This window comes from Pinus tabuliformis, chromosome 9 (genome assembly GCF_031772625.1).
Source record: "Pinus tabuliformis cultivar Carrire ecotype Pingquan chromosome 9, CPIR1, whole genome shotgun sequence".
NCBI lineage: Eukaryota > Viridiplantae > Streptophyta > Pinopsida > Pinales > Pinaceae > Pinus > Pinus tabuliformis.
The window spans coordinates 18,887,485-18,914,877 of NC_142307.1; the positions used below are offsets into that span (position 1 = coordinate 18,887,485).

General features: G+C 36.2%; 1 protein-coding gene across 1 annotated transcript; it reads left to right on the forward strand.

Annotated features, from left to right (window-relative positions):
- The first annotated feature begins 13,377 nt into the window (after nt 1-13,377).
- Nucleotides 13,378-14,121, forward strand: LOC149146901 (uncharacterized). Its single transcript, XM_089441659.1, has one exon. The coding sequence runs from the start codon at nt 13,378-13,380 to the stop codon at nt 14,119-14,121; it is 744 nt and encodes a 247-aa protein (XP_089297785.1).
- Nucleotides 14,122-27,393: the final 13,272 nt, after the last annotated feature.

The following is a 27,393-nucleotide window of genomic DNA, read 5'->3' on the forward strand; positions in this document are numbered from 1 at the left end:
TCTTTAGACCATTGCAAATTATGAGATCGTGAGCACTACAGAGCTTGACTAGCTCTGACCCAAACAAATTTTCCCCAAGGTCTTCAGAGCTCCTTTTGTACCTACTAGCCAAAGTAGGGTCTTCATCTAACCAAAGAGGATTAGGGTTGGAATGATTGCTTAGAATAATCTAGGAAATTAGGTATAGGTTATGAAATAGTTAATCTAGGAAATTAGGTATATATGATGATGATGGTGGTGGTTAAAGTCCATTGAGACCAAATTGGTCTATCGGACCTACAATTTTCTTAGTTTTTAATTATTTGGCTCCTCATATTTCTTGGCGAGATTGGTGTTGTAGCCTTCTTTTTTTTCTCTACGGTCTTCCAACTTCCTTTATCTTGCATCTCCTTCATCGCTTCTGGTTCTTGGGACATTGGTGTCTTAGCTTTGCGATCTATTGTGTTCATCCTTTTGAAGATAGTTGGAGAAGAAGTTTGGTCTAGGAGATCTACTTTACTGTTAAATGAAGATTTATTTTGTGCAGTGTTTGAATCCTCATAACTGTTGATTTGTTGGGCGAGACTTTCTCCCTGTTTGTCTTGAGATTTGTTTCTTCCTTGCCCGATTTCTTGTGATTCAGAGTTTTCTTTAGAGTATTCTTCTTTGATGACAGTGTAGTGTTATTTTTGTGCTCCTTCCCACCATGTAGATCTGTGATGGTTTTTTCTAGCAAAATTTTTCTGGGAGGCTTTTGGGCAATTTTTTGCTAGATGGCCTGTCTCAAAGCAGGATCAACATCTGAAGAGGACACTTTCACAATCGAGTTTCTGGTTCCACACATAGTCTTTACTTGTTAGGTTTATTTCAGCTGGGAATCTGGTGCTAAAGTCCATTTCCACAAAGATGCATGCATAGGTGGTTCTGGCATATTCCTCTGTTTTTGGGCACCTGCAGTAAAATTTCCCAATTGCATTTCCAATGGCTTTTAGTAAAGAGAGATTCCAGAGATGCAAGGGTAGGCTTGGCAATCTCACCCAAACTGGTGCTGAGGTTATGACTGCTATAGAGGGATCGAATAATGGGTTCCATGGCTTCATGAATAGCCCTGATTTTTCCCAAAACCAAGGGCCAGAATTTAGAATACATTGTCTGTTTTCAGGATTTTCAAAATCTACTATCAAGAAACCCCTAGCACAGGGGTAGATATTAATTTCATCAGAAATGACAGGCTTCCATACCTCTGAGATCCAATTGTGGAGAGCTGTCAGCCGCGGCAAAAAACTATTGAACCGGCAGATTAGGGCACTTTCAGAAAACTTCAAAGGCTCATCGAGTGAGGCCTGGACCACCTGGACAATGGGAGCTGGGGCTTCACTGAAGATATGGGTAGGAGCTTGCCCTCCAGAAGTGGATGAGCCAACAACTATTTTCGCGAAGCTAAGAGCCATATTTTACATGCCTGTAAAACCCAACCGTAGAGAAATAAGGCAAAAGATAAGATTAGATCTAGATCTAGCCGCAGAAGATTAGATCTAGAACCTAGTCGCCTAGATCTAGATCTAGCTGCAGAAGATTAGATCTAGAACCCAAAATGTACAAACAAACTTATTCACTCAAAATTTTCAGATACCGGTGACTAACCAGATCTCACCTAAACAGTGAGTGTGGATCAGAATTATTAAACATGCGAGTGCGCATGAGAAAAACCTGCAGGAAGATGCGATTTGGGTTGGCGTGGTGCAGCCAAAATGAGAAAATGATAGGCAATCAACCATCAAATTCCAGTGACATGGCTCAGGGGAGACAGATCTACTAGTGCTCAGATTCGCGAGTTGTATGAGTATCTCCCTGCTGCTCTGGCGATATACTGATCCTTTATTATTCAAGGATCCTTTACGGCATTGAGGGGAGACGGATCTACCAGTGCTCAGATTCACGAGTTGTATGAGTATCTCCCTGCTGCTCTGGCGATATACGACACTGAGGAGAGACGGATCTACGGCGCCATGGGAGGAGATGGATCTACCATTTCTGTAGACCACACCGCCTTCGATACTTCTCTCCTATCGTTAAAGCCGTGGAGAGTCGCGGAGGCTGTAGTTTGGTTATTTTATAACAAAATCAAATTAATTAATTAAACAAACAAATTAATTAATTAATTAAACAAATTAATTAACTTATTAATTAAATAATTAATTAGGTAATTAATTAAACAAATTAATTAATTAATCAAACAAATCAATAGATTAAACAAATTAATTAATTAATTAATTAAGAAAATTAACTAAACAAATTAATTATATAATAATAAATTATTAAGTAATTAATTAAAAAAAAGAAGAAGCTGAATTTTAACAAAATAATAGGATGAGGGCCAACCTAATTTCCTAGATTAACTATTTCATAACCTATATATATATACCCTAAATATAGCTCATGGATACATCATTAATATCTTTAGAATATCTATTGAAGCACCCCTAATGATGGACTCACTTGGTAGTTCGAACGGTTGGGTTCATAAAACTCTATAACACATAATTCCTCCTCCATCTTAAAGAAATTTATAGTTATGGGGTTGGAATTGTCTCATGATGGGTTCATAAAACTTTATAACAGGTCATTTTTCCTCTATCTTAAAAAAATGGAGTCATCTATGGAGGAATTGTCCCGATGACCAAAAGTGGAAGGAATCCAAGAATTTTTGTTTCAAAAAATCTTATAGATGCAGCGTTTGAATCATGTTTTTAATGCTTGAAATGGATTCAGCACCATCAAAAATCTCTAGGGCACCTAAAATTATGAAGTTTGACAACTTTTACTTGGATTTACAAAAATCCCATCCACAATTTTTCAAAAATATCGCTGGAATTTCCATAACTTTGAGGGAAAAAAATCATAATCGTTAGACTATAGCAAAAAAATAAAAAATTAGTCCAATATAATTTAATATAAATATAATAATTTAATCAATTAATTATTATTATTTTAATGGTTCAAACAACTAAGTTTTAACAACTTACTCCTAACATCTATTTCATAATAACTAATTATTAATTTATAATTAAATATTAATTTTATTTATTCAATTTAATCTATTTTAATACCTAAATAATATTAATTTTATTCTAATAACTAATTCTTAACTCGAATTCCCAATGGCTAACTCTTGACTGAGGTGCAACTCTACTATCTACTATTTAAAGTGTTTGGTAGATTGTTTTTTTTTACCATTGTCCTCATAATGAGCCACATTAGATGGTCCGAAAGGTTGACCAAATCCTAATAATGTGATTAATACAAAATACATCTTCATTAAAAATAATAAATAATATTAAAAATAATAATAAATAAATAATAAAAGCATTTATTATTTTGTACAAACAATAGATAGAATGATATATGACGTATATAGTTTTTACATTAAAACATAAATTAAAACAAATGATCTTCCATATATAAATATTTTTAATTAAAATTTAATAACAATTATAATTGTCCACAAGGTCTTGGATAGATGTTGATCAGGTGCTTTATTAAGACACTCCTTGATGTGAATTCATGGGTTCAATTCTCTGCCGGATGGAGTGATATATTGGACATGATAAAAATAACAATTTTTTTTGGAAACAATGACATGGGAGCAATTTCGTCGACGAGTTTAGAACCATCTAGTGTGGTTCATCTTCAGGACAAGATGATGAATCAGATCTACGCATTGAAATAAATAGATGAAGAGAGCAACTAACTAGTCGTTAGAAAAATAACAGCTAGTTTCACTAAGTTATTTATTTTCTATTTTTTATTATTTTAGTCAAACTAGATATTTTTTCTAATGGCTAGTTAGTAAAAATTAAAATAAAAAATAGAAAATAGATAACTTACTCAAACTAGTTGTTTTTCTAACGGCTAGATAGTTGCTCTCTTCAAATATTTATTTAAATGGTTGATCTGATTCATCATATTGTCCTGAAGATGAACCACATTCGATGGTTTAGTACAAATTAAAATAAAAAATAGAAATAAAATAATAAAAAATAGAAAATAAATAACTTACTCAAACTAGTTGTTTTTCTAACGGCTAGATAGATGCTCTCTTCAGCTATTTATTTCAATGCTTGATCTGATTCATCATCTTGTCCTGAAGATGAACCACATTGGATGGTTCAAAACGCATCGACAAAATTACCCCTATGTGATTGTTTCCAAAAGAATTTGTTATGATTAATATGGATCACAGAAGTCTAAACTCAGAAATGATAAAAAAAAATTATGTAATATATATTTTTTGATTAATTATATAAAGTATTACTTAAATTTTGTAGGTTTTTATTTACATTCTAATTTATATTGAATTATATAAATAATATTGTTAGAATGTCAAAATAATATTTTGAGTTATATAAAAATACCATTATAATAATACTTAGTGTATTTAGGTAAAAATTCAAAGTTAGTAAAGATAAACATTATATCTTACATTATTTTTTTTTCTATCATAATGAAATAGTTTCATTGTATCTCCACATCCATTATTCTTTAAGCATTATATATTTGTTTGAATTCGAGCCATTTACAAGTGTTATTGAAATTTTTGTTAGAGGAAATATACAAGTTTTTGTAAAATCAATAATGTTTTAATTTTTGATATATATATATATATATATATATATATATATATATATATATATATATATATATATATATATATATATATATATATATATATATATATATATGATATATATGATGATGATGATGATGATGATGATGATGGTTAACATCCAGTGAGACCAAACTTTGGTCTATCGGACCTAAAGTAACAAATTATTTAGTTTGATTTAAGATTTTATTCCTATGCTCAAAAAGCTTGGAGAGAAGCTTCCCAAGCTCACTATAATTTTGACATCGTAAAAGCCTAGGAAGGTCAGTATTGTGACAAAGATTATGAAACTGAGATCTAATGTGGTTGTACGCGGGGCACTCTAAGAGAAAGTGGCTTTCATCCTCGATGTTCCTATTCTCACATAGATGGCAGATCCTTTCCATCCATGGTGTTTTAGGAACTACCCAATGACCTGTTTCACTATGGAGCTCATGAGAGTTGGTTCTAATCTTCGATATATTAATTTTCTTCTTTGAGCTAGGTAACACAGACAGATACTTTTGATATTCTAGGGTGGGGTTGATGACCTTCTTATAATAAATTAATTTTCTTTTAGCAGCTAAATCTTTCTCACACCACATTTTTTCTTTGAACTTAGAAGTAACAATATTTTTAATGTTATTAATGTTTTGCAATGCACCATTCTAGTTGATCTCCTAATGGTTTAACCAGGCCCTCGTGTCTTTATACCACCCCCGCTTGAGCCTTAGGTGGTTTTGGCTACAATTTAAAGCTATCTTAGGAAGTCTATGATCTGCTATGTTATTGAGTTTGTTCTTGTACAACAGAAGCCTAGTCATAGCTAGGCTCTTGATAGGGGAAAGACCTACTTCTATAAGGAGAATAGAATAGGGTGTATTGCATTTAATTTTCAGGTTATATGTTATAAAACGCTTCTAGATTTTCTCGATCTTTCTCCACGATTCTCTAGAGATGCTAAAACCCCAGACCTCACATCCATATAAGATAATAGGAGTGACTAAAGTTTACAATTATTTTCAAGACCAAAATAAGCTTCCACTCCCCGTTAATCCTTTTCTCAATGCTATAGTTCCATTTGAGCTTGTGATGAATATCAATTCCTGGGTACTTGTAGGAATACACTTCCTCCAAGTTATTATTGTCATACATAAAATTAGTGTAAGTTTCCTTCTTGGATTTGATAATCATAACTTTTGTTTTGTCAGTGTTAACAGTCATACCCATGGTAGAGCAGAAATCCTTAAGAAGCCTAAGTTGCTCATCAAGATCAGATGGGCACCTTGCGAGAAGAACAATATTGTCAGCATAGAGAAGAAGGATGATGACTGTCCCAGCTAAGATCATGCCAACACATCCTACTTCCTCTAAATAACCTTCAAGCTTGTCGATGTAAATTCCAAATAGGGTAGGGGAGAGGGGGAAACCTTGTTTAACTCTGATATTACATTTAATATCTTTTGACCACCCCCCATTGCTTTTTAGCTTGGAAATTACATTTTCGTATAACCTTATAGCGACAGCTCTCAACTCAAAAGGAACCTTTAGCTCTTCTAATCTATTCCAAATGTTGTTTCTAGGAATTGTATCGAAAGACTTTCTAAAGTCTACAAAGTAACAAAAGAGATTGGATTTATCACTACGACATTCCTCCACAATGATCCTAAGTGTAACGAGGTGGTCTGTTGTTGAGTGATGCCTTCTAAGGTCCGCTTGCCCTTTAGCCCACTTACCTTCACTTTCAAGCCATATGCTCAACTTCTTTTCCAAAATAATACCATATAACTTGGCTAAGAGAGGGTTGATCATAATTGTCCAATAATTAGAGGGGTTATTTGTATCCCCACTTTTAAAAATAGGAATAATGAGGCTCTCAATCCATGGTTTAAGGAACCCTTGCTTGACTACTTGATTGAAAAGATTGTGGATGTGGGGGATGAGGACAGGACCTCCAGTTTTTAAGATTTCTGCCTGGTAATCTTCAATGTCCTTAGCTTTCCCATTTTCCCAGCGTTTAATACCAAAATCAATGTGTTCTAATGAGAAAAATTCTTTCGTTGTGAGCAGGGTTTCAAAGTTAACCATGACATTAGGAAATTCATAAAGCTTTTTAAGATAGGAATTCCAATCGTGTAAAGCAATTTTATTATTATCTTTAATTTTCTAGTCAGAATCTGCCTCCAAAATTTCTTAGGAGCTACCTTAGAGAGGTGTAAGAGATTCTCTTGTCTTCTACGAATGTACTACCTCTTTTTCCTTTTAGTTAGGGCTTTGTATATTTTTATCTTGTCCATTTTAAGAGATTCATCAACAACCTCCTTAATTGCTCTCCTCACACTTTTACAATATTTGTCATACCATGGGTTGGTTTTGTTATTTCTTTTATAATTTGAAACTTCAATTGAGAACTTGTTAATAGAATATGAGAGGGTTGTAGTAAAATTGTGGTAGAGGTCTTCTATGTTTTCTATCCTAGATAAAGGAAGCAAATTGGTTTTTAATTCATTTACAAAGAGATCATTTTATTTCTATCAAATATTAAGTTCTTTTGGCTATAAGGATTATTTTATATGGGATCTCTATGCATGACAAAATTGAGAGTTATAAGTAAAGGCCTATGATCAGAGTCATGCTTGTGGTCGTTTAAGATGTCAAGATTTATTATTCCATTGTATAAAGGGAGATCGGAAATAACATAGTCTACCACGCTGCTACCAAGCCCATGGAAGCAGGTCATCTGACTAGAATTGGCCCACTTCTTTAGACCGTTGCAAATTATTAGATCCTGAGCACTACAGAGCATCATTAGTTCCGACCCAAAGAAATTCTCCCCGAGGTCTTCAGATCTCCTTTTGTACCTATTAGCGAGAGTAGGGTCTTTGTCTAACCAAAGAGGATTAGGGTTGGAATTATTGCTTAGAACAATAGCTTGGTTGCTTGAAGTTCGAGCATTAAAGTCACCTATTAAAAGGATATTACCTTCATTCCTTAGGCTAGAAATATCATTCTCTAAACCATTGTAAGGAATATTTTTATCTAGATTCGTTTTCTTATAGAAGTTAGAATTGATGGGCGGAAAATTACATATTGCTATGTATGTCTTTTTATTATTAATGTCAGTGATCTCTATCCAACTATATTGGTTGTAAGGGTTGTTTTTATAAATCCTAGCATGGGGGGAGATGTTCTTCTTAATGTAACAAGCTATTCCCCCAATGCCTCTATGGGAGGATCGCTTGTTCCAAGTAGACCATAGCGTAAAGCCATCTATGTTAGGGACCTTAGATTCTTTGTGTTCCCAAGTTTCAAAAAGAAAAATAATATCGACATCTTTTGAGATCCAACTTAGCTTGGGGCCTTTGTTCCATGGAAAGCCCCGGCAGTTCCAAGAAAGAATCTGGAGCATGTTGAATTGATATATATATATATATATATATATATATATCACTTTGACTATAATAGTATTTATTTATAAATTGATGATAGTCATATAAATATGATTTTAAGTCATGTATAATTATTTTTTAAAAGATACTTTTTTGTATTATATTATTAGTATTTTTTTTAAATTTATTTTTATATCACTTGTCTTTTTAATTATAAAAATAATAAAATAAGCATGTGAAAATGCTTTTTTTTAAGTGATGACATAATACAAAGAAACTTAGACAAGTCAGTTTAGAAGATGAGATTCAAGCATATTTGGATATATAATTAAAAATAAATAAATTGGAAAATCATGAAAAAGAAATTGATATTGGTTAATTAATATCTTAAAAAGGAAAACTTACCCTACTAGGTGTTTCTTTCGGTTGGATTTCATCGATCATGATCATGTGGACCAACCGTCACTATGGAATCAACCTTAGGACCACTCATAAAGGTAATGATAATGGTTTGGAAGGGATCCACCCTTGGACCATTCATAAAGGTAATTATAATGGTTTGAAAGTTTACTATTGCGTGTGGGTTTTGGTATAACGACAAACCTCTTCATTTTTAAATTTATAAAATTATTAATTTTAAAGGAGAAAATTAGTGAAATGCTTGCTTCTTTGCTCAAAGTAGTGTAGATAATAATAGTAATATTAATATGAATATTAATGAGAATAAGAAAAAGAATAAGAATAAATCACTCCTAGGAAATTTATATAAATAAAGTTATAGTTTTAGATTTTTTCCCGGCGGGCTCTGGCGATCTGGAATTTTAGGGTTTACAGATCTCGAAATTTGCATACCTAGGGCTTGACCTGGAGAGGAACAGGATCAGAGCAGCAGAGCTTCTCAGGAGGGGTCAGAGCCTGACCCAGCAGATGGTCAACAAGGGGTCTATAGGGACCCGTACTTTCAGACAAATAATTATGCAAAAACAAATCGCACAGGAAGGTGTGAGAATCACAGGGTATGATAGGTCACAGAAACAGGAGGGAACCAGCAAGGGAAGAAAACAATATGTGAGCAACGCGGAAGATAGCACTCAGAAACTGAAAGAAAAGGTGAGCGAAGGTAGAGCAAACAGCAGGAGCAAGGAGAAGACAACGCAGGCACATATCATTCAGGAGAACAAACAAGAAGAGGAACAAAAAGACGGGGAAGAAGAAACCCTAGAAAGAGAAAGAGAGGAGAAAGGGGACAAACCAAACAATCTCAATGACAAAAAAAGCCGAGGACCATGCAAGCCTAAAACAGCAGAAGCCCTAAGGGTGGTGATCACAGACCCAGAAATTCAAGCCTACAGAGAACACATGACTGAACACGCAATGATCTACAAGTTCATGGGACTCTGGCCAACTGAAAGAGCATTGTCTCAATGGATCAAGAAACAATGGAAACCCAAAGGTGATGTTAGACTGCACTTAGGGGCCAAGGGTTTTTTCACTGTTGTTTTTTCGAATCTAGAGGATAAGGATAGAATATTTGATGGGGGACCTTACTTCTTCGCTTCAACAGGTCTCTATATGAGACACTGGAAGTCTAACTTTGTGCCAGAGAAAGAAATCCTTAAGCAGGTGTCAGTCTGGATTCTCTTATTCTCCCTTCCAATAGACTATTGGGGATATTCAGCTCTAAAACAGATAGGTGACAAGCTAGGAACTTTTATCAAAGCTTCAGAAGCCACTCTGCAAAGAAGGTATACATCCTGTGCATGAATCTGTGTGGAGTTGGATGTGTCAAGGGCTTTGCATGAAGGACTGTGGTTGGAATACAGGGATGAGGACTATTTCCAAGCTATTGACTATGAGAAAATTCCATTTTGCTGCAGGAAGTGTCATGAGCATGGCCATTTAATAAGAGAATGTCCATTAAATAGTTCAGTGGAAGAACTTAAGGGAGAGAAGGAAAAAAAGAACAGGGATACCTTCATAAGACCAAGAGCAAGAAAGAGAGCACACAGGAAACGACCATTCTAAACAGGTGCAAGACAAGGTAATACCAGCAATGCTTTTAAGGTTTTGGAGACTGAAACTGAGTCAGAGGACCATAATAAGGAACAAAATACCTCTGAAGTAAATAAAAATACAACAGAGTATGCAACCAAAGCAATGGAGGATAACATTCAAAACATCACAGAACAGACTCAGGAAGTAACAGAAGGAACAGATGAAGATGCAGAAATGCTGACAAGTGACATCGGAAGTGAGGAAATGGAGCTCAATGAGGTTTTAGAGTAGGAAGGAGTTAACCTAACAAACATGGTGGAAAACTGGAAGAAGCAAGGGATGGAAAACATTTCGGAAGAGGAGGTGAGTAGAATTAATGAGCTATTTGTTGCAAGACAGAAGGCAGAGTTGGATAGGCAAAACAAGAAGCTGGGCGTAGCAAAAGGATTGGGACCCCATACAAAAAGCCTACTTCACACTTCAACCAGCTCTAAACAAAGGAAGAAGAGAGGGCACAGAACCAACAATGAGACACTGCAGGAACTGGGAATACTGCTTTTAAACTCTGGTAAGATGAAAGCTCTAGAAGCTTTTCCTCTTATCCACTAATTTTCTCTTTAGTTTTAAATGAAAGTCATCTCTTGGAATGCCAGAGGGCTCAATAGCCAAACTAAACAAAGGCTCTTAAAAAGGAAGGTCCAGAAGGAAAAACCTGATATTGTATTTGTGCAAGAAACCAAATGCGCAGGTAACATTATTGATAATGTAAGAAAAAAGCTAGGTAGACAAATGAAATACATGGAGACTGCTAGTCATGGATGGGAAGGAGGTTTAGTTACCCTGTGGGATCCGAATGTAATTAATATCCTCTCAGCTGAAGCTAACAGATCCTTTATAGCTCTAGAAGTTCAAGTGATAGGCAACTCAGAAACTTATCTGTGCACCAACGTTTATGGACCTTAGAAATTAGAAGAGAAATACATTTTTCTTAGATCTCTTTTGAATATGAAGCTTAGATATCCCAGCACGAAGGCAATCATAGGAGGAGATTTCAATATGATCACTACACTTTTAGAGAAGAAAGGAGGGATCAGGAGACTCAACAAAGATTCTGAAGCTTTCTTAGATTTCATCGTTTCAGCTAAATTAGTGGATATTCAACCCAAGAGTGGGGCCTTCACTTGGAATAACCGAAGGGGAGGTGAGAGACAAATAGCCTCTCGTCTTGACAGATTTCTTATATCTGAAAGCATACTGTTGGAGGGAGTGGTAGTAGAATCAGACATTCTACCTAGTGGAGGGTCAGATCATTGGCCCATTTTGCTAATTGCTGCGATCTAGGGTACTCCTAGGAACAAGCCATTTTGATTTGAGAAGTTTTGGCTTAATCACCTGGACTTTTTTCAACTTGTTGAGAAGTGGTGGCATGAACAAATGGACATAAGAGGCACCAACATGTACAAATTACAAGGTAAATTGGGATACATCAAAAATAAAATCAAAGCATGGAATGTAACCGTTTTTGGGAATATATTTAAAGAGAAAGCCAAAGTAGAGGAGTAGCTAGAGCGGATTCACAAAGGATGGGTAACTGGAGATAGCAACTCAGACTCTGTAGACCAAGAAAAAATTTTGATGCAACAATGGCAGCTCCGCTGCCAACAAGAAGAAACCCTATGGAAGCAAAAGTCCCGTATTCAGTGGCTGAAGGAAGGGGAACAGAACACCAAGTTCTTTCACAGATCAGCACTGGACTATAGAGGCGCCAATAAAATCCTTAGTCTCAGAAACGATCAGGGAGACATTCTTCAGAATCATCAAGGAATTTCAACCCTGCTCACTAAGCATTTTAACAGCATAGCTCAGGAACCTGAGGTGGACAGAACAGATGCAATCGCTGAACTCATTAAATCCATTCCCAGAACAATCACCAATGAGCAAAATCTTGCATTAACTAGGGAAATCTCTCTGGAAGAGGTGGAAGAAGCTGTGAAGAGTATGTTGAATGACAAAGCGCCTGGGCCTGATGGCTTTACCATCAACTTCTATAAAGCCTACTGGGAAATTGTCAAATATGAGGTCTGGGAAGTGGTGGAGGACTCTCGACGCTCTGCCTCAATTCTCAAATCTCTTAATTCAACTTTCCTAGCCCTGATTCGCAAAGAAGAAGAAGCCAACACCCCAGCAAAGTTTAGACCCATTGCTTTATGCAATGTCATTTATAAGATTATCTCTAAAGTTATTGCCAATAGATTGAAACCTATTCTTCTAAACCTCATCTCAGAAGAACAGTCAGGATATGTTGAAGGAAGACAAATTCTGGACAATATTTTGCTGGCTCAGGAAATGATTCATACTCTTCAATCCAGGAAAATTGCAGGAATGATGATGCAACTGGACTTATCAAAGGCTTATGATAAAGTCAACTGGAACTACCTTGAAGCAATCTTAAAAGCTTTCGGGTTTGCCAATCAATGGATTAAATGGATTTTAGCTCTGATTAAATCTACCAAATTTTCTATTCTGGTTAATGGCTCCCCTGCCAATCAATTCTCCCCCTCAAGAGGAATCAGACAAGGAGACCCTTTATCACCTTTCCTTTTTGTTATCCTGATGGAAGGTTTGAGCAGACTCATTCGCAGCGCTAAAGAGGAAGGAAAGATTAGAGGGTTACAGCCCCTGCCCCATATTCCAGTGACCACTCACCAACAATTTGTTGATGATACTATGCTGCATGGTTCTCCTACTGTCAAAGAAGCCCTGAGCTATAAGAGGATCCTCAATATTTTCAGTGAAGCCTCAGGTATGGAAATTAATCTATCTAAATCTACCATCTTTTTCTTCAATATGCATCTAGCTGTGCAAAAAAATCTGTCTAGCATTCTAGGCTTCCGCAGAGGAAGTCTGCCCTCGAAGTATCTAGGCGCTCCCCTAACAGACAAACCCTAGCAAAAAGTGCATTGGGAGAAGGTCCTAGCCAATTTGGAGAGGAGATGTCATCACTGGACCCATAGAGCTCTCAATTTTGCAGGGCGGCTAGTGTTAACTAAAGCAGTTCTGCAAGCTATTCCTCAATACTTGCTATCCATAATCCCTGCTCCCAAAGGAGTCTTGCAGAAGATGAGGGTGATCCAAAGATCCTTTTTATGGACAAGAAATGCTGAGAAGAAAAAGTGGGCACTAGTGGCTTGGAATAAATTGTGCAAACCCAAAAAATTGGGAGGGTTAAACTTGCTAGATCCCTTTACCATCAATAGAGCATGTGGGGCTAAGCTTTGGTGGAAATGGCTGAAGGAACCCAATCTTCCTTGGGCAAGAAATTGGAAGGAAAAATATGCTCCATTGCATAGCACTCAGAACTTAATCAGAATGCAAGAGAATCCAGAAGGATCTCCGATCTGGAACATGGCAAGGAGAAATCGAGGTATTGTTCAGGAGAATAGCTTTTGGGAAATTCGTAATGGGGAAACAGCCTTGTTTTGGGAGGACGCTTGGCAACAACTCCCGAAATTAGAGAGGCCAGAGTTTGCAGACCTGCAAAGAAATTATCAAGGGCTGGGGAGAACCAAGGTGAATCACTATTGGAATCCTAATAGCAGGGACCTGGAATGGAGAGAATGGACGATCAATGGCACAGAAAATACAGCTGAGGCTAACAACGACGTCAGGAACCTGCAGAATCTATTAAGCAAAAGAAGAATAAGGAAGGTTGATGACAGAGACCAACTAAGATGGGGAAAGCAAGGAGGGGGCCATTTCACGCTCAAAGAAGCCAGAGAGTATATCGAAAATTCAGAGCCAGTCGAAGAGGTTCATTGGAGCAACAAGGTCTGGGATTCTCAATTCTGGCCAAAAATTAAAATCTTCCTCTGGCTCCTAATGCGCAGGAAAACTCTCACATGGGAGAATCTCCGCAAGAAAGGGTTTTGCGGCCCTTCTAGGTGCCCCATGTGTAATAAGGAAGAAGAAACTATGAATCATCTCTTCAACACTTGCAAGTGGGCTAACCACCTGTGGAATTGGGCAGAAAACACTCTGCAGCAAACAGACAGAACCAGAAATTCCATCCAAGAGACCATTGAGAATTGGCGGGGCAAATTTTCTAGCAATTAGAGGATCAACACCATTTGGAAAATAATGCTGGGGTTCATTACCTGGACAATTTGGAAAGAACGAAACAGGAGAGTATTCTTAAACGAAACCAGAGATATATTTCACGCTATAGAAATTATTACCCAAAATGTAAGACAATTGGTTCTTGTCAAAAGCAAAGCAGACCAAGATAACAAAGTATCAAATCGGGACTTACAAATTTTAAAAGTCTTTAACCTGGACAATAGAATGAGTTTGGCTACATCAAACCGCCAACAGGAGATAAGCACCACGCTGAGTATCTAGAAACGTCCACCTGCAGGCTTCCTAAAGCTAAATTTCGATGGAGCTTCGAGAGGCAATCCAGGAATGGCCGACATCGGGGGCATTATAAGGAATAGCGCAGGGGAAATTCAGCACATCTACAACAGAGCCTTAGGAGAAGGAACGAACAATGAGATGGAGTTCGCAGCTATGGAACAGGGTCTCAGAATTCTCAGAAATTTACAGGTAGGCGCAGCAGTGGTGGAGGGGGATTCTCATCTCGCGATAACAGCAGCCAGAAAGATGTATGCGGGAGCCAAAGCCAGTAAGGTTACTCAGCACTGGCGACTGGCTAAAGTTACAGAAAACATAGCTGAACATTTGGGGTGGCTGAAAGGTTTGATTTTTCAAGCTGTTAGACGTAAAGCCAACGTAGTCGCGGACCATCTGGCGAATTATGGTATAGAGAACCCCACTAGCATATTGGACAGCTGTTGGCAGGACGTCATATGCCCGGAATTAAGAGATAGGTGTACCCTGCTCTCGAGGCAGGATTTGATGAATGAAAAGTAAGGCCGAAGGGTCGGCGCTTTAGGCAAGGTTTACGACATGAGTAGGATCATGCGTACAGCAGGTAGTTTTAAAGGTTGGCAGAGGAACGAAGGACAGGCAGTTCAGGAGCATTCAATGCTCGAGCAGGAGGAAGGTACTCGCATCCGATACATGATCAAAAAGAATGGGCGCCGCCGACGCCCTTTTAGTGGACGGTACACTTGGCATGCTTTGGAGGATGGCAAGGAAGGTGACCGTAAGGGAAAGAATTCGAGCCATAACCGAAATAATACACCACCTCGCAGGAATAATTATGACAAGACCTGCGGGCAACAGGAAATGGATCGGCATACCGCCAGTGAATCCCCCAATTTCATCTATTTATTAGTAGCTCCACGCAGAGGCAGAGGCACTGTTTCTTCGATCTGGAGGCTGAAACTCTCTTCCTTCGGCCGTAGAACGCTGTGCTGCCTGTCGAGTGAGGTTGAAATCATGGCGGGAGAGGGAAGCCGTAACGCTTCGGCCAACAGAGATTTAAAAAGAGCTCGAGAAGCATATGAGACCTGCATCTCGCAGAAAGAAAAATGGAAAATCGAGGAGTTGGAGGCCATTGCCATGGAGGAGGAGGAAAATTTGAAAGCTCAAGAGTTGGAGAAGGAGATTGACTGGATTCAGGACCCTGGCCCGATTACAACACATGCAACTCAGTTTGTGCGAACGCAAGCTGAGATGTGGAGAATGAAAACAATGTTGGCCAAAGCTCTGAGTATGCAGGGGAACTATTTTGACCAAGTGCGTCAAGCCCAATAGGTGACTGCAGCTGTGTCAGAGGAGCACATTGCAATTCTGGAAAGCTTGGAGTTCAAGATAAGTGCTCTGGAACAATAGTTTGACACCATGTCAAAGAAGCTCTCGATTCTGATTAGTCTCTTGAGGCACACTATAGGTCCTGATGCCAGGCATGCTGAGGATAGGATGGAGGAGCGAACAGGAGATTTTCAGAACACTCGTCCAGCACCTGCTTAGGCAAGCAAAGCTAAGACAACGTCTGCACCGGAAACATCCAAAAATTATATTGTTCTTGAAATGTAATGGGTCTTGGCTTTCGCTCTTGCTGAATCCCTGAGGTTGGGTCAGCTGTTGTTTCTACCTACCCTGGTGGGTTTTCTTGGTTTTGTTATATTTTTCTCAGAATCTCAAGATGCTTTGTCTGCGGCTCTAGTTGTGTAGAGGTCTGGTCTCTACTGCTTTTGTCAAACCCCTTTTTCTTTGTCGCCCTGCGTGGTGTGCCTGGGGTCGTCTAGCTGGTATTTTTTTTGGTCATCTCTTGGTGCATGCTTTGTGAAAGGGCAGTCTGTTGTCTTCTCGTGCAGACCTTTTGTAAAATATGTATTCTTACGCTAATATAATACGCTGATTTACACAAAAAAAGAATAAATCACTCCTCGATGGGGGTCTCGGGCTGTGAAAGCCACCTGTCATGTGGCAGATGTGAGTTGTGCAATGTTGAAGATGGGGGAGGGCAGGACATGAACCCCTCCACCACGCTAGAGTTAATACCATTGCACTCGCTTATGTGAATCATTCAACTTCACCTGTGTGCAATTGCTTCGACGTGATGGATTCACTCCTCCTCTGGTTATATTCCATCAATTATAAAGCTCTCTGGTTGTCTAATGTATCTCTGTGTAATGCGCCCCTCTCCCTGCTTGCAAATTCTCTCGCTCCTGGTCTAAGGTGGTGGTCCCTTTCGTGCACCTCGGGCATGCCTCAAGTGACGTTGTCTCACGTACTCCTGCTAATTGAGAAAATTTCTATCTTAGCTCTTCTCTCGAGGATGCATCTTCTTTGGTTCTAGCTTGTTTTAGATTCAATTTCCTTCTACTACCAGGGTTTCTCACCTTCACCTCTTGGGGGATACTTCTAGACTACTTTGTGCCATACTAATGATTCTTGTCTTCTTCATTCTGGGTCTGCGGGTGGTGTTGTAGCTCTCGAGGTGGTGGTTTAATTTCAGGGTGGCACTGGACTCCAGGTCTTCTTGCATCCAAGCCCTTCCTTTCCTGGGTTTGTGGTCTCAATTCACCCTTCGGTGCTCTAATACAACTTTGGTGTCAGTATCAAATTCAGGGCCTTGCCTGTCAATTTCGTCTTGGGTGTCTGCTATTTTCTAACTGGCTCTCTCCCCTCAGGTCTCTTACATCCACTCTAGTTCGACTCATCTCAGATTAGGCGGTGAATTCTCGGTGGTGGGAATTTTTATGTTGGTTATCCTCTACCCTTCGATGTACGATAGGGTCTCTTTGGTTCAGGGTTGCAAGTGGTAGCATTCTCGGTGTCTATTTTTTGCATCTCCACAACTTCCCTCTAAGCTCCATCATGAAGCTGAGTCCCCTCTCCCTATGCGTCCTTGCTCCAGTGAAGCCTAAAGGCTCTCCCACCCTCACTGGGTCACGGGTGGTGTAGGCGGGGTGTGGGACCTTCGAGAGGCTCTCATTGTGGGGGTCATGGAAACCGTTCGGGTTGCAGTTCTTCGGTTTCTTCCATGGTGGGCAACCGGTGTTAGATGGTTTCATTTTTTGGTCATGGCACAAGTGTAGGTGGTTGTGCATAGGGACATCAATGTGTTACGATACCTCGGGGCCACATCAACCAAGGACGTTCAAGGACTTCGATTTGGGCACCTTTCGAGAGGCCAAGGCTCTCCTCGACGATCCTTGAACTGGTGCAATCTATCTCTACTCAATTGAACGCCCTTGATCAAGCTCACAGAGAGGAGCAGAAGGCCGTCATGGAAAAAATTGAGAAACTTTAGTACTTCTATTTCCATGTTCATGAAAGGGGGGTAGTTGTATGGCGGGGGTAGACTTTGCTAATGGAAAATGTTGAAACACTAGAAACTTGGCTTGCTCACTTTGAGAACCATGTTAATTGCATGTATCAACGTTCGCCTCCTCCAAGTATTGGGCCAAACAACCCTGCTTCAATTACCTCTGATGACTGAATAAGTGTGTTTCTTGTTCTTTTAGTTTTCTAGAATGTTAGGTCTCTCAGGCTTTGGACCTCTCATCTCACAATTTTGCTTTTTGTATGTTGTATGGTTGTCACATTGGTAAAAAAATCCTGGTTGAGGTGAGACCATATGCATTTTAACATCCTTGTATATGCCTTTTGATTAATAGAAACTCTTAGACTTACAAAACAATAACAATACCAATAAATCACTAATGTTATTAATGTTATTAATATGAGCAATAAATAAACAGTTTGTTTTCAAATACAATCCAATAAAATGAAATGAAACAAGTGAATTGATTAAAAAAATGCATACTCAGGTATTACTATAATTTTGTATCAAAATCCATTTAAAAACATTCCATGAGTGAACTACAAACGTATATATATATATATATATATATATATATATATATATTTTAATTTGACATATCTATATAATTGTAGGTGAGAAAAGGTGGGGTTGAATTTTAAACAAATTTATCTAAATTGTACGAGAAAACATAGTCAATCTACCTTTACAAAGAGAACAAAATGCCAACAAATCATCTATATAAATAACTATATTTTTTATTCCATGCACAAACTTAGTATCTCTTTCATCTATATAAGTAATTATATTTTTCTTATTCCATGGACAAACTTAGTATCTCTTCATATATATAACTAATTATATTTTTTTTATTCCATGCACAATCTTACTATCTCTTTCATTTGTATAAGTAATTATATCTTTTATTTTGTTAAGAAGGTTTAATTATTACACTTTTTATTTATATATATTTGTTGATTATATTTTTTAATTCTATACACAAGCTCTTACCAAAAAAACTACAACATGCAAGTAACAAAATGTTTTATTGTGGCCTCTTCATTGTGGCTTTCCTTTATTTATTTATTACAAACTTCGGTGAATACCTCTTTCATATCTCTTTTTTCATCCGGAAGATGAACCACAATTGTTGGTTCATCCATTACCAATAATTATGAATGCCATGGATGGAGAAATCTAAAATTTGAAATAGAAAAAATACATTAAAAAACATAAAAATACAAATAAGCTAAAAAAATACAAATATTTTTTAAATATTTTTTAATTAAATTATAAATAGAACACTTTGTTAATTTTAATGTCAATAATATTTGTTTTTAATTATTAAATATAAGTTGATTCTGCTGTAAAAAAAACACAATTTTATTAACATTGTAATTATTCCATTAATAGTAATTATAGTTGATGCTTACTTCTATATTGGATAGCTATAAAAGCTAGTATGTCAATTAAGCAAAGAATATATATATGCACACACATTAGTGCATTGTGCATTTTTTTTTTTTCTACATAAGACTATTTCTATTATATTAACAAGGTAATGGTAAATTTACATCATGACCGAAGACAAGAACTCTGCTCCTGTAAGAGGCAAAACTGTCCAAAACAAACATATAAGAAAACTGTCTAATTTTACGTCCCTCGCAGGGGATCGATCTGTGATACATATGACAGTGCAAAAACTCCAAAAAACTAAGAAACATCAAAGATCCCAGAACCTATTCGCCTTACAGTCGTGCCCAGTGGTGAGGGGCATTCTGCCAAAAAAAGAAGCATGGGTGGACGTGCTAATCATCAAGGGGCTCTTCTATGATGTGACACCAGCCCATGTCTGGCAAGTCCTCTGTCTAAGTCGCATTCTGAGCAGCAAGATCTGGGTCAACCGGTAGGAGAAGATCTAGCTTCGCTGGGATGGCCAAGCCCATCGACACAAGAACCCATTTCCCCTCATGTGCCCTGGAATTCGTTGCGAGACCGGAGGCAAGCGGGAAGAGCAGAAAAGCCAATGAAGTTTCCGTCTCCCGAGGCCCTCCCTGGCCTTATCATTCTTTGTCACGCCTCGAGAGGCTCCTCCTATAACTGCTACACTGATGGTTCGTGCTTTCTGCTACATGCTCGTGCGTGCGAAGGTGATTTCCATCACTGTAAACCTGGTATGCGAGCTGAACCGATTGCCTTGCAATCCCAAATACCCATCCATACGCTTATGCCATGCGCCAAATGCCTTATCCTCTTTACATTCCTTGTACTCGTGAGGCAAGTGGCGTTCTGCCTTGCCCAGCCCCTGTCCCGTCAGTTTAATTCTCACTGCAGGCACCCGCATCCGGGAAGTGCATTGTGCATTTTGAGGTTAATGTGACAAACATTATATTTGGTGTGTTACTTTAAATTATGAGGGGTTGACTATGGAAGTGATTTTGATGGAATTAAAACTATCCCAAGGGGTGTTTGAAGAATTATTTCTTGGTGATAAACATAATTATTCTTTCATCCAATAAAATTTTTACAATGGAAATTTATCTTAAGGTATAGAAACTTTAGCAAATCTTACTAGTCCCTAATATGCAAATTGTAAAATATTTGATAATATCAAAAACATTTCAAATTTCTAGTGATTTTATATATAATCTCTATAAAATTTTGGCCCTTTTTTAGATAAAATAATTTTATATTATAAAAATTTGGCAAATAATTTGTAAGAAAAATAGAAATTGGCTAATTTTTTAGGAAAAATGCATGGAAAAATAATCCACTTTACTAATATTAGCCCCTAAAATTTTCCATGTTTCTAATAAATAAATAGACTTATCCAAACTTAAACTCAAATAGCCTAAACAAAAAAAACTTAAATTATATTAACTATTTTTTTTAATTAATTTTACCCCATATATATAATTAATAAATTGATCATTAAAATATAGAAAAAAGTTTATTTCTAATAACATATTGCAGTTTTATAACAATAAAATATAAATAAACGAAATATATATATATATATTAAAACTAAAATATAGAAATATATATATTAAAAAAACATAACAAAAAATTTAATAGAAAAAAAAAATTATTTGGTTGATAGGTTCCATACAGATATATGACAATCAACTACCCTGTGACTGCAACATTTAACCTAAATATTGGCTAGCTAATCATATATATATATATATATACGTGGCTCTTCAAACCTTCGTGATGCCTTATGAAATATTAGCAGGACGAGAGTGTTGAGTGTTGCGCCTCTGGATGGAACATTACAGCTATGTCATGTCCTCTGCTGCAAGCTTGAGCTTTCTCCTAAACATATGGTCCCTAATTATGAATGTGGTATCCATATTATGTACGTGGCGCTTCAGACTTTTGTCACCAGTGTTGCCCGTCACCATTATGGTCTGCATGTCCTCTGATATTTTCTTTCAGCAGACTTGGATAATATGACAGGTTAAGTTGTTTTTTGTTGGGTTCTTTAGAATTTTGGAATTTTAATTTCTAAAAAATAAAATAAAATTATAATTTTAGAGTGTTTGAATTTCTTTTCAATGGTGGAAATAGATTTAGCACTATCAAGAACTCTGGGAAATCCAAAATCTTGAAGTTTGATAAATGTAATCCATTTTAAAAAAAAATTGCTAGATTTTAACATAATCATACTCTAATTTCCATTATTTTAAACAAATTTATGAATGACTACTTATATTGTCAAAATTAACAAAACACACACATAAAAAAACACACATAAAAAAATAAAAATAAAAATGTAATGATTAAACTGTTTAGAGATTTTTATTTAGATGTGTTAATTTTTATGAACAAAATGATGAAAAAAAATCTAATCAAGATACAATATCAAATAAGAGATGGATAGAGAAAACTAATTCGCAGACGTCAAAAAAATAATTCATTGACAAATAATTAATCAAAAGCTAAAAATATAGCCTTTACAAAAAATAATTAATAAAAATAAGACATAAGATCAAGCCAAAAGTAAAACAATAATTAAAATAATAAATAATTTTTTTAATAAATCAAAATTAAAAGAAAAAAACATAATTAATACTCATATTAATTATAATATTACTATTAAAAGAAAGATATATTAGTATTAAAAGAAAGGAATATAATTAATTTGGGAATTAATATTAAAAATCATTATACGAATCTAGAAGAAAGAGCATAAACCAGTTTAGACTAATTTTCCACGGGTAATAGTGAAATTGGATTGGCCATCGAAAATTAGTCATTTCGAGATTTATTTTAAATTAGTCACTTCCAGATTTATTTTATTCATGAATTTCTCTCAATTTGTTTTTTTGTTTAAGAATTATCTGTCTAAATAATTTCTTCTCGTCTTTTGTTGAATTAATTTTTTTTTTAATAATTTTTAATATTAATTTTCTTTATTAATTATATTCATTTTTTTATATTTTATTAAAAAAATACTCTGTTTTGCGGGTCTCTATGCAGCTTGAATTTGATAATTCTCTACCGCAAGGGTTTAACTCTGCCGTGATATCTCTTCGGCCTCGAATTTGAACTTTGTGAGTCGTTTTAGGTATGATATTTATGGTCAATTTAAAGAAATTCAGGATAGAATAAGATCTAATCTGGTGTGCGGTCCGCGGTTCGATCCAATCGTGGGAAAGTGCAGTGTGCGATCCGGTTTACTGATATGAGGTGCACACATTGCTTATCTTTTTTTAATACATATCTGCTCATATATTTTCAAGTCCTAGCACAGTTACTCTACATAGCCTTTATGAGTATATAGAGTCTTTAGAGAAACATGGAGAAGAAAGAGAAGTCAAGGTACAAATAGAGTTAGAAGCCATGCTGGAAAATAAATTCACATATCTTGAAGACAAGATCCAAAAACAAATAGAAAATAAAATAGAACTACTAGAGAATAAAATGGAGGCAATGGAGACTAGGTTGCAGGTTATAGAAAAACAAAACTAAGATGCAAACCAAACATCCCAGCAAGGAGATGCTGATACTTTAGAGAGTCTTAAAATGAAGGACATGATTAAAGAACTAGAAGAAAAAGTTAATAGTGACCTCACCCTAAATAGTGTGGCACTAAAATAAAAAATAAATTAAAGATTAAATGAAAAAATTGATAAAATTAGACGATGAACGTAACAAAAGGGCCTTGAACTTTATAATATTCGGTTTGAAAGAGGAGGTAGACGAGGATACTTTAGCCATCGCCCAGACATAATTACATAATAGATTACAAATTGAAACAACGTGTCTCACATAAGCAACAAGGTTGGGGAAATTAAATGAGAATAAAGGAAGGCTGATCCAAATAAATGTGAGCTCTATTGACCATAAGTATAACATACTTAGTAAAACCTCAAGTCTAAAAGGAACTACAATATTTATAAATGAAGATCTCATTCCAGAAGATCAGACAGAATTAAGAAAGGAGGTTCAAAAGGTAAAAGAAGTTAGGAAGGAGGGAAAATGGGCAACAATCAGAAATAGAAAAGTCATTATTTGAGATAGAAACCAAAAAGATAGTAATAAATAGCAATTCAACATGTTCAAGATTCTTTCTTGGAACTGTCGCGACTTTCCATGGAACAAAGGCCCCAAGCTAGGTTTGATCTTGAATAATGTTGAGATTATATTTCTTTTTGAAACTTGGGAGCGTGAAGAATCTAAGGTCCCTAACATAGATGGCTTTGCACTATGGTCTACCTAGAACAAGAGATCCTCCTGTAGAGGCATTGGGGGTATAGCTTGTTATATTAAGAAGAACATCTCCCCCCGTGATAGGATTTATAAAAACGACCCTTACAACCAATATACTTGGATAGAGATACTCACATTAATGATAAAAATACCTACATAGAAATTTTCTATTTTCCCCCCATCAATTCTAACATCTATAAGAAAAAGAATCTAGATAAAAATAGTCCTTACAATGGTTTAGAGAATGATATTTCTATCCTAAGGAATGAAGGTAATATCCTTTTAATGGGTGACTTTAATGCTCGAACTTCAAGAAACCAAGCTATTCTTCTAAGCAATCATTCCAACCCTAATCCTCTTTGGTTAGATGAAGACCCTACTATGGCTAGCTGGTACAAAAGGTGCTCTGAAGACCTTGAAGAGAATTTGTTTGGGTCGGAGCTAGTCAAGCTCTGTAGTGCTCAAGATCTCATAATTTGCAATGGTCTAAAGAAGTGGGCCAATTCTAGCCAGATGACCTGCATCCATGGGCTTGGTAGCAGCATGGTAGACTATGTTATTTCTGATCTCCCTTTATACAATGAAATAATAAATTTTGACATCTTAAACGACCATGAGCCTCACTCTAATCATAGGCCTTTACTTATAACTCTCAATTTTGTCATGCATAGAGATCCCATAGAAGATAATCCTTATAGCGAAAAGAACTTAATCTTTGATAGAAATAAAAACGACCTCTTTCTAGATGAATTAAAAAATAATTTGCTTCCTTTATCTAGTATAGACAACATAGAAGACCTCTATCATAACTTTACTACAACCCTCTCATATTCTATTAACAAGTTCCCAATTGAAGTTTCAAGTAATAAAAGAAATAGCAAAACTAACCCATGGTATGAAAAAGATTGTAAAAGTGCGAGGAGAGAAATTAAGGAAGTTGTTGATGAATCTCTTAAAATTGACAAGATAAAAATATACAAAGCCCTAACTAAAAGGGAAAAAAGGGAGTATATTTGTAAAAGACAAGAGAATCTCTTACACCTTTCTAAGGTAGCTCCTAAGAAATTCTGGAGGCTGATTCTAACTAGGAAAACTAAAGATAATAATAAAATTGCTTCACACGACTAGAATTCCTATCTTAAAAAACTTTATGAATCTCCAAATGTCATGGATAACTTTGAAAGCCTGCTCACAATGAAAGAAGTTTTCTCATTCGAAGACATTAATTTTGGGGTTAAACACCTAACAAATGGGAAAGCTAAGGACATTGAAGGTTATCAGGTGGAAATCTTAAAATTTGGGGGTCATGTCCTCATCCCCCACATCCACAAGCTTTTCAATCAAGCAGTCAAGAAAGGGTTCCCTAAACCATGGACTCAAAGCCTCATTATCCCTATTTTTAAAAGTGGGGATACAGATAACCCCTCTAATTATCGGACAATTATGATCAGCCCTCTCTTAGCCAAGTTATATGGTATTATTTTGAAAAAGAAGTTGAGCATATGGCTCGAAAGTGAAGGTAAGCGAGCTAAAGGCCAAGAAGGTTTTAGAAGGCAACACTTAACAACGAACCACCTCGTTATGCTTAGGATCATTGTGGAGGAATGCCGCAATGATAAATCCAATCTCTTTTGTTGCTTTGTGGATTTTAGAAAGGCTTTTGATATGGTTCCTAGAAACAACCTATGGAATAGATTAGAAGAACTAAAGGTTCCTTTTGAGTTGAGAGTTGCCGCTATAAGGTTATACGAGAATGTAATTGCCAAGCTAAAAAAAAATGAGGGGTGGTTGCAAGATATTAAGTGTAATATCAGAGTTAAACAAGGTTTCCCCCTCTCCCCTACCCTATTTGGAATTTACATCAACAAGATAGAAATTTGTTTAGAGGAAGCAAATGGTGCTAGCACGATCTTAGTTGGGATAGTCATCTTCCTTCTTCTCTAGGATGATGACATTGTTCTTCTCACAAGGTGCCCATCTGATCTTGATAAGCAACTTAGACTTCTTAAGGATTTATGCTCTAACACTGACAAAACAAAAGTTATGATTATCAAATCGAAGAAGGACACTTACACTTATTTTATGTATGACAATAGTAACTTGGAGGAAGTGTCTTCTTACAAGTACCTAGGAATTGATATTCATCACAAGCTCAACTGGAACTATAGTATTGAGAAAAGGATTAATGGGGGGGTGGAAAACTTATTTTGGTCTTGAAAATAATTGTAAAAAGGAAAACCTCGTAATGTGGGATAGAATGAAGTTTCTCTTTGGAACTTTAGTCACTCCTGTTATCTTATATGGATGTGAGGTTTGGGGTTGCAGCATCTCTAGAGTATCCTGGAGAAAGATTGAGCAAATCCAGAAGCGCTTTATAATTTATAACCTCAAAATTAAAAGCAATACACCCTATCCTATTCTCCTTATACAAGTGGGTCTTTCCCCTATCGAGAGCCTAGCTATGACTAGGCTTTTGTTGTACAAGCAGAAACTCAATAACATAGGAGACCATAGGCTTCCTAAGCTAGCTTTAAATTCCAACCAAAACCACCTAAGGCTTAAACGAGGTTGGTATAAAGACACTAGGGCCTAGTTAAACCATTGGGAGATCGATGAGAATGTTGCATTGCAAAATAGTGATAACATCAAAAATATTGTTACTTCTAAGTTCAAAGAAAAAAAGTGGTGTGAGAAATATTTAACAGCTAAAAAAAAATCAAGATATTATAAGGAGGTCATCAACCCCACCCTAGAAGATCAAAAGCATCTTTGTGTTTTAACTAGCTCAAAGAAGAAAATTAATATAGCCAAGACTAGAAAGAACTCTCATGGCTTCATAGTGAAACGGGTCATTGGGCAGTTCCTAAAACACCATGGATGGAAAGGATATACCATCTCTGTGAGAATATGAACATCGAGGATGAAAATCACTTCCTCTTAGAGTGCCACGCGTACAACCACATTATATCTCAGTTTCATAATCTTTGTTGCAATATTGACTTCCTAGCCTTTTACGATGTCAAAACTATAGTGAGCTCGCGAGGCTTCTCTCTAAACTTTTTGAGCATAGGAATAAAATCTTAAATCAAACTAAATAATTTGTTTCTTTAGGTCCAGACCAAAATTTGGTCTAAGTGGACGTTAACCATCATCATCATCATCATCATCAATCCCTAATTATTATGTTAATCATCTTTTTTTCATTTAACTAATTTAAACCCTTTGTTATTATTTTTATTTATTATTTTAGCTTTCACTTGATATATGCCTTATTTTTATTAATTATAGTTATTTGACTTTACTGTTAACTTTCTTAGCCATCTCAAATTTAATCTTGATCTTGTAACCTCATCATATTTCTTCAATCACTTTGTGTCGATGATGGATTACAATAATTGATTTGAACAATTATCTAATCTGTAAAAAAAATTCAAGTTAAATAATTTTATTGTTATAAACTAATTTTTTAAACTATTTTGTTTTACTTCGAGCATAATAATCATATTAGTAAATATTGTTCATACACCCAAAAAAAATTTAACTTTGTAAAAAATTAAGCTGGATTTAAGCAAAATCGAGTCTGTGAAGAAACATAGAACTCAATATTCATCAGTCCTAAAACTGTACAAATCCATGACGTTCACATGTTTCTATAGTTGTTCTTCAAGATGAACTGGACCAGTTCGATCAGTACCAGAACAACAATGTTGCATCTGAAGTAGTTAGTGATGGCGATTAATATTGTTGGCCTCCAATTCCTCTTTTCATCAATAATTACCACTGCCACTGGCGATTGCAGTGGAGACGATGTGGGCATTCTTGTTCTTGTCATTGTCGGGAGAATTTGATTCAGATGTCTGTAGAATATAAAAAGGTTAAAGTTGGAATGTCAGGTTTTGGATCTGCATAGTGTAGATTCTTAATAGGGATAGAAT

What these genes read in the sequence shown, in the direction of transcription:
- LOC149146901 (XM_089441659.1), top strand. Translation starts at nt 13,378, where the DNA reads ATGCAAGAGAATCCAGAAGGATCTCCGATCTGGAACATGGCAAGGAGA.